General features: G+C 37.2%; 1 protein-coding gene across 2 annotated transcripts; it reads right to left on the bottom strand.

The window, feature by feature from the left end:
- Positions 1–2,836: 2,836 nt before the first annotated feature.
- On the bottom strand, positions 2,837–7,892 carry LOC137713978 (nuclear transcription factor Y subunit A-10). 2 transcript variants are annotated; one of them, XM_088683724.1, is made up of 6 exons: positions 7,835–7,892; positions 6,633–6,966; positions 4,711–4,793; positions 4,511–4,579; positions 3,833–3,973; positions 2,837–3,710 (listed from the first exon to the last, which is right to left on the bottom strand). In XM_088683724.1, the coding sequence occupies exons 2-6, from the start codon at positions 6,892–6,894 to the stop codon at positions 3,306–3,308; spliced, it is 960 nt and encodes a 319-aa protein (XP_088539850.1). In that variant the 5' UTR covers positions 6,895–6,966; positions 7,835–7,892; the 3' UTR covers positions 2,837–3,305. The 2 variants fall into 2 exon arrangements, with proteins under 2 accessions (XP_088539850.1, XP_068309438.2); XM_068453337.2 differs by having other exon boundaries at positions 7,597–7,875.
- Between the last annotated feature and the right edge of the window lie 371 nt (positions 7,893–8,263).

Raw genomic sequence — 8,263 nt, 5'->3', positions numbered from 1 at the left:
CAAACAATAAAAATAGAAATTAAATAGACCTTGCCAAACTTTTTTATTTTATTAAAAACCCTTAGACAATTTTCTTTAACATTAAGGTCACGTTTTTATTATTACTAAGGATATTTTTTTTAATTCAAAATTCTCATAAAGTGTCTCTTTTTGTTTTTGTTTTTGTTTTTGCGGTTATAATACAAAAAATGTCTTAATAATAAGAAAAGTTTTCCAAGTGTTTTCCGATAAAAAATTTATGAGGGAATTTTATTAGTTCTCTCTAAAAATTTTGTTTCAATAATTTTTCTAATAAATACAACCATTTAAAGCTCTACAATAATAAGAAAATAATATTTGACAATTTGGTTGAAGAAATACCAAATTTGACATAAAACTTCAGATTGCTATATCAACCATCAATTGTAATTGACTTTTATGATTTGACATTTTCATTGAAGATGTTCTTAGAACTTCTTTTGTGTTCTTTCCCTTGCATAGTGTATGTTGACCTTAAAAATTACAAAAATGCCTACGTGACATGTAAATCCAGTAGCTATGAGCTAATTACGTCCTACTTGAAAGTAATTAATCATAGATTACTCATTACTGGGAAGCTAATGAAGTGACTTTTTCGGTGAATAAGTTGAAAACTCATCACCAGTCGATAATTGGATAGATAACCAACCGACTAGAGGCACTGTTGTTAGTCCAAACCAAAGGTGCTTCTTGATCGCTTGGTTTTACGGGTCTAGTGATGTTAGTCAAGTTGAAGATGTCTCTGGATGTCAACACAGTGTTGTTAGTTAAAACTGAAGACGTGTTGACGAGAGAGTTAGGATAATGTTTTTCACAGGGTTGTGAGAAGGGTTTCGCGTAGAGCGAGGGCTTTGATGCATAATGTGTTGAGTTGAAGAGAATTTCAATGTTGCAGAGCCTTCTCTAGATGAAGCCTCTATGATAAACAAGCATGTCAAGGCAGAATCTTGATGGGACTGTGCTGGCTCAGCATTCGCTCGAATATTCCTTTATCCCTATAAGCCGAAACTTCATCTTCATCCAGTCCTAGCTTCTTCGATTCTCGCCAGGACTCTGAACCTAGCACTATTACGAGATGTATTCATCTTTATCTGGTCATGCATGCATTTTGATGCTAATAATTCTCACTTATCCAAAGATCAATTTGATCCCTGGCAATTTTAATTCATATGGGACTCGACCGAACAACCCATGCTTGATCTCTTCACAATCCTTCTTTCATAAGGGCTCGGTCGATCCTATTTATGGGTTAACATCCTATTGGCCTAAAGGACGCATATTGCGTTGAGAATCGTGATCCTTGGATCAGCCTATCTCGACCCAAGGTGTTATTTTAGGCCCAAAATGTGTCTTATATTTATGAACAATTTCATTGACCCCATATGTGGCCCTATAGTTTTAAAACACGTCATTTAAATTTCTCTCATCTTTGTAAACAAGTCATAGACATTAGACAGCCAAGAGGCTACTAAGGATAGTATTAGAAATTCGATAAAAACAACATATAGAAATATAACAACAGATTTAAATTCTGCTTGATAATTTGCGCGGCACGACACACGCATAACGTAGGAGGTGGGTCTGTTGCCGTTTGTTTCAGGCACGATCAGTGCAGGATTAGTCCTTGTATGTGCATATTCCTACACTCTCCCCCGTGGAATGAATGCTCATGTGTTGTGCCTCAAGAGTGCACTTGTACAAGTCTCCTTGGTTCCTCGGGTTGTCATTTGTGAAGTAATGTGTTTTAAATTTCTTATAATTACTTAGGGTCCGTTTGGTATCCTATTCAAAAAAATTTATTTTCTCAAAATATTTTTTCTTACAAAAAAACTAAAAAACTTGTTTGGCATGAGATTTAAAAATTTTAAATCTTAAAATTTAAACTGGACAAAGTGATCCAAAAAAAGGAAGTCCCTATAGAAGGAGAAAGAGGGGAGAGAGAGAGAGAGGATTGAAGGAGAGAGAAAAAAAAGAGAAAAGATCAGATGAGACAGAGAGGATGATGAAGAGAGAAGAGAGTGAATGAAGAAGAGAAAAAAAGAGAAGAATGAGAGAGAGAAGAAAAGAGAGAGATTCAGAGTGAGAGGGGAGGAGAGAGAAAAAAGAAATGAGTGAGTTTTAAGTTTAAAAACTCTAAAAACTCACTTTTAGTGTTTTTAGAGAATAAGTTATATTTTTAAAGTTAGTTTTGAATTCAGTTTTTAATGGTTAAAACTTGAAAAATGTTTTTGAGTTTAAAAAGTTTAGATTCAAATAAAGTACCAAACATGCTTTAACTTTTTTAACTCTCGACTTGGTAACCCTCCTAACAGTGAATCTGACATTGTTTTTTTTTCTGAAAATATTGGTTTTTCATTGATTTAGGTTAATTTTTCGTTTTCCTCCATATCCGATCTAGAGCCTTGGAAGTGTTTGGTATCTTTCATTACTTTTGCTTATGTTTCTTAAACAGTGGTCTCAACGAAGGTTGCAACAAATGCTTAAGATGCTCTCGAAGCCTAATCAAAGTTCTTATATAAGTTACTGGGAGTCTATAGCTCATTTCATGATTGATCGATCTTTGGTTCGACTACTCTCCATAGAGGAGTTTAGATTATCTTCACACCTGAGCGACGAAAGAGGCTTATGATCCTGACACTCCGTACTCTTTATTTAATCACACATGCGTGAAGATAATCACAACTCCAGCGTAAAGTATTGCTCTGTGAATTTTGTAATGAGCCTTGATTAATGTAACCCGATATGTGTTGTCTACGTGTTTGGCCTGGTGTTGCTACAAGTGAAGAGAGCATGTTCCCTGATATCAATAGTGCAAGAATTTGTCTTAAGATATAATACATTATTCTTCCAAACATTCAGAATACAACACAAAACATTCACTTATACATTACCCCAAATAGGTCAAAAATCCAGATATTAGATTATTACAGAACAAATTTTCCTAGTTTTAGATCACAAACACACACCAGACTCTCAAGTTCTTATTCCTATCAGGGGAAGAGAGCCATATATATATATATATATATAGTTTACTGCTTAATTTATGCTGCTTCAAGGTTTTCACAAGCCGCCCGAACAGGATGACTGCATCGAATGGCAGGAAAACCTTTCCGCATGAGCCAAGGATGAATTGCCTTTTGATAGCAACCAAATGGGGGCAGGACAATCGTAGACCCAAAAGCCTGTTGCAACAGTAACAGAACTGCAACATAGCTTCTCCATCTGGTTGCGGAGTAGATGGGGATGATGCAGCGGAGTTAGCACCAACCCCATCTTTTCCCTTGCTATCAAACTTTGAGGTTGCAGCGGTTATCTCCTGCTGCAACCCATTTGGTCGGAATGACCATACCACGTGCACTGTCCATCATGTTTGACAGAGAGTGCAAAGAGGGACCGAGATGATTGATTGAAAAGCGATCAAGATCTCCCCTAGAGTACATACTTGACACCTCTGACCCGGATATGTTTGAACTGCTACCATTTGTTTCCCTTGACGAGTTTAAAGTTCCACTGTCGGATTGCAGGACTTCAGGACTCTGAGAACCAGAAAGCCTAAACAGCTGCCCATCACCACCTTGCTTCCCTTCAGTTCCCTTGTTCCCATTGTTCATAGTCTTGGTGTTCAGAAAACGACCACCACAGCCCCTTGGTCGGCGCATTGCATGGCGATGGCGCGATTCATGCATGTACGGCTGTAGAAACAAAAAAGATCATAGGTCATTCTAACTGACTATGTCGTTGTAAAAGAGAAATATTTTTCTCCTCAGGTGTGCATTTTGTTTCCGAAATATCCTACCGAATTGGGATATCATACCTTACGGAGTCTAGCTGCCCTGTTCTCAATGACAGCCTTGGCACGGGATTGTCGGCGACGGATGATTCCATGGTACTGCTTGGCATTTACATAGATTGGTCCTTCATCCGTAGTCAAGTTCAGCGGCAGCATAATGCGTCCCTAATCCATTGCGAACGGATAAGTGTGTGCATCAGCAAATTTGCTACGCTTAAAGGACATACCCTCAATAATCTAAAGCAACAATCAATTCTTTTCATGTTGTCCGAATTATTTTCCCTGGATTAGTAGTGGCAGCTGCCTCTTTCGCAGAGAAACCGGTTCTCTACTTGACTTTGTTCGACTTTTAAGCAGCGTAAAACTCAAAAACAAGCAGAGACGTGCAGAGGGGGGCTAAGAGGGACTTTCCAAGTTAAATCATTAATGGTTTCTAGTTCACATAACTACAAATTGTCATAGACAACCAAGAACGCAAATTGAGATTAGCATGCTTCACAACAAAACTAATAGGATGAAAGTTATTCTTAAACCTGTTCTATTTCTCATATTTCCATTGTAATGTATCAGCAAGGAAATGATGGTATATTCCAAAATTAGCAGGTTACAGAGAAACATAAATATTGTTTTCAAGGAATTAACATGATTGCAAATGTAATAGTTCCATATATAGTAAGGTAGGAGAAACGATGGAAGGCTCACCGAGATTTGAGGTCCATAAGCTGAGAAGAGTCCATAGCATTGATCCATATATGGATATTTTGCACAGATCTATAGTTCAAGTTCCGCACAAAGAATCGATTTATCAGCAATGGCAACAAGAGTAATATTCCTTCTTCCTAATAAGTTATTGATTCACAGATAAACAAATGAAAGTAATCAGAATAGATAGGGTTATGCACCATAGGCTGGCTGAATCCAAGCTCAAAATGACCACGGTATTTTCCCGGCGGACCACTTGCTGCCTGGGACTTTTGACCATCCCCTGAAAATTAACAACTACCTGAATGAGAAACTACTTGGCTGGTTAACCATGATTGAAATTTACTGCTGTTTGAGAAGTAAGTCATTTTGAACAAGTTGTGAAACAAAGACAAGCGAAAGAGTTGTTTCCCCTCTAGTTAACAAGGGATTGTGAGGGAGAACAGAAGGTTTTTCAGTAATGGCAAATCAGTTTATCAATCTATTGCCACAGAAGGTAAAAAAAGTGAAAAACCAAGTGAACTTATCAACAACCGTTTCGTTGTTGAGTAAGAACTCGATTTTTCAAAGCACGTAGAGTGGACAACATCAACTACTAACACTTTGTGTCCATAAAAGGAGAAACTAGTTTCATTTATTGTGTTACGTAACCATTTTTTGTTTTATCAAGTAATTTCCTTCATACTGGCATGTCTACTCAGCAGGAGAAAAGCTTATGTTACCCAGTCTACATTTAATCCCGGTAATAATACTGCATACTACACTCGCGCACATCTACTTCATTTTTTTATAATTGTAGCCAATAGTATTGCATTGGAAATGACCCTCAGAATGCTTCGGATATTAACAATCAAATTTTGCACCTAATTCCTACAAGGCAGCATTTGAAGGGCAGTTTGGAATAGAAGTACGAAAATAGGAATAAAAGCTCGCTTTTGAAGGCTGCTCATGATTCATAAGCCTCACCAGTCTCTCATGGATTCTTCATATTCCTCCCACCCAGATTACTAAAAAAACTGTTACAATTTAATAATGTCTCAGCAGCAAGGCTCCGACTCTCCCTTGATCTGATACAGCCTCTTTGTCATAATCAAGCTGGGACAAGGGTGGGCTACACGATCAGGCTTCAGGGTAAAGAAGTGCTCGAATGAGTGGTGAGGAAGGAGCATAGAGAGGTTCTTAGTGGAGGAACATGGTTATTGCTATCATTGATCTCCTACGCAAACTAAGTTATGCTATTACGACCAGTGTCATAATTTTCTTACTCTCCCCGGAATTCATGAGAATACTCGAAATGAAGGTACAATTAGTAGCGTCCTACAATATATAAGCAATCCATGCATCTAGATGGTTCGACAAACAGGATCCGATCTTTGGGGGAAAGATAAGCCCCCTGTTTATTATTTCTAAACTTGATGAAGATCATACTTCAAAGTTATAGGATATCGCATCAGCGTAATCAAATTTATTGGGAAAGAGATTATAGCAAATGAAAGTCCACCTCAACTTCCTAAAGCCTCTAATACTATGATCATCGCAGCATTAGTTCTGACATATGATCCCAAAAAGGATATTATTCGAACATGTAATCGTGCGTCTTTTTCATAAACCTTCTTCTTACTATCTTAGTTCTCATCTTCCACAAACCCTGTTAACTAGTTTTACTAAAATTTATATTTAGTTTCTTCATGTTTTGCAGCAGAACTGCTATGATATTTACGAAAACTCGTCAACAAGCTCACATGAAGGAAAAAAAAACCTTGAGGATGACATAGAACGATTCTCATACCCCCTCTAGTATCCCTCAAGTACTAACTTACTCATCTCTTCACCAAAGGGTATCCTTAAACATCTTGATACGAAAAAAAAAACACGTTTCCTGACCCCACATTTTAGCCCATCTCCAATCAGTCTATATGATGAACAAGGAAACAACGAGGGATCTTCATGACGAAGGAAACGGACCTTATCTTCATACATAAATTTAAGTGATAAAAAGAAGCTAGTAAAGCATTTCCTTTTCTTTTTAAAGTCACTAAGTAAATGTTATAGACCAAAAGATTTCATAAAGAAAAATCTTTTAGAAAAGGAAAGACATAAAAAGTAAAGAGGATATTATTACCAGGAAAGATGGTGAACAGATTTGTGTGCCCTTTTTCCAGTTCTTGTTCAGTACCCTGCCTGGCAAGTTTAGTGGCGGTGAAATGGTCCCCGGTATTGGGCTGTTCCCTGGTAAAAGGTTTCGACTGGCCACAGGATTCCCCATACACCGGTTGAGATCCAAAGGCACTCCACCAAGGCCCTGACAATGCTGATGAAAACTGCCCTATGGGATTAGGGGCAATTCCTTCATGTTCTTTGAAATACACAGTTTGCATAGCCATGTTGGTCCCCCAAAATTAATGATGCCAGCAATGAGTCAGTCTTAATTCGAATTCAAATATTCCGTATAATGCCTGCAAATTCAAAGTTGAATGTTAAAACATACCAATTATGCTACCTTTCAGCTAATGAAAGAAAAGGACTGAAATGTGTCTATTCAGATAAATCCACCAAAGACGATAAATTTTCTTCTGTTACTAGCTAGCCAAATTTATTGACCTTTTGCTCGAATAACAACATGTGGTTGTGTTGTTATTCGAGCGAAAAGTTGGAAACAACATGCGGCATGTTACATGCCTCGACTATATGTGATTTTAATGAAATAATTGAAAACAAGATGCAACTACATGTTCCTATGATATAAGAAAAGAATGTCTAACTGACCACATGAGCTTCCAATTAGTACATAGAAGCTGAAAACAAGCTGAATTTAGGGAAAAAATAAAACGAAAATTTCGAAAAAAAAACAGAGAGAAGAAAATAGGCACTCATAAAAACTAGATAACAGAAAATAATGAGAAATAGCAAAAGACTAAATTGAACTCAACAAAAGATACAGAATTGTGAAAGATATTAGCAAAAATATGATAACTTAGAAGAGAGAACAATCATGTAAGCGAAAACCGGAAATCGCAACTGTAGAAGCTAAATAACTGCAAGAAAAGAAAGAAAGCGTAGAAACAGGTCTAAGATTCTGAACGGACCCTTTTAACAGTGTGGTTGATGGAGAAGAACCCAATTGCAGAAGTGCTTGTAGAATAAGTGGAAACAGCAGCTTAATTTGAGTTCTAAGCAGAAGCAGGGAAACCCCATTTGCTAGGAGCCATGTGGGTACAGTTACAAGCAGAAGAGCAAAGCAGAGAGAGAGAGAAGGGGGGAAGGGGAGAAGGAGGGGCGAAGAGAGCGATGATATATGCGCACAAGTGTAATGGAACTACTCACCAGTGGCCAATGAGCTTTGGCTTTCATGCAACACCCTTTTCTAGTATGTGCCTTTGTGCCATACTTATACTATAAAATTACCATACACAATCTCACAATCTCTCTCTCTCTCTCTCTCTCTCCCTCCCTCCCTCCCTCCCTCCCTCCCTCCCTCCCTCCCTCCTTCCTTCCTTTTTTTTGCATTTTTACTCACTACCTTGAAATGTTCAATACCTTATTTATCATTGGTTGATTAGTTTAAATTGTAATATTTGTGTTTATTCACTACAAAAATTTTAAAATTTAAACTCATCTAACAATGATAAATAGAGTGATGAGCATCACCAACCATCAGTTAAGTTGGTGATAAAAAATATTTTCTTTTTATTTATGTATTTTATTATTTGAATACTTAATTCAAAAATTTATATACTAGTTTTATTTGTTATA

This window comes from Pyrus communis, chromosome 14, assembly GCF_041283825.1.
Source record: "Pyrus communis isolate YQ-2024b chromosome 14, ASM4128382v1, whole genome shotgun sequence".
Classification (NCBI taxonomy): Eukaryota; Viridiplantae; Streptophyta; class Magnoliopsida; order Rosales; family Rosaceae; genus Pyrus; species Pyrus communis.
The sequence above is the reverse complement of the archived record's forward strand: the minus strand, read 5'-3'. Positions and strand labels throughout refer to the sequence as shown.

Bases quoted from the DNA above. Each gene is read 5' to 3' on its own strand.
- LOC137713978 (XM_088683724.1), bottom strand. From the start codon at position 6,894: ATGGCTATGCAAACTGTGTATTTCAAAGAACATGAAGGAATTGCCCCT. The intron at 4,794-6,632 runs GTAATAATATCC...GTTAATTTTCAG, and splicing joins TCTGTTCACCATCTTTCCTG to GGGATGGTCAAAAGTCCCAG. The intron at 4,580-4,710 runs GTGCATAACCCT...CTTGAACTATAG, and splicing joins TTGGATTCAGCCAGCCTATG to ATCTGTGCAAAATATCCATA.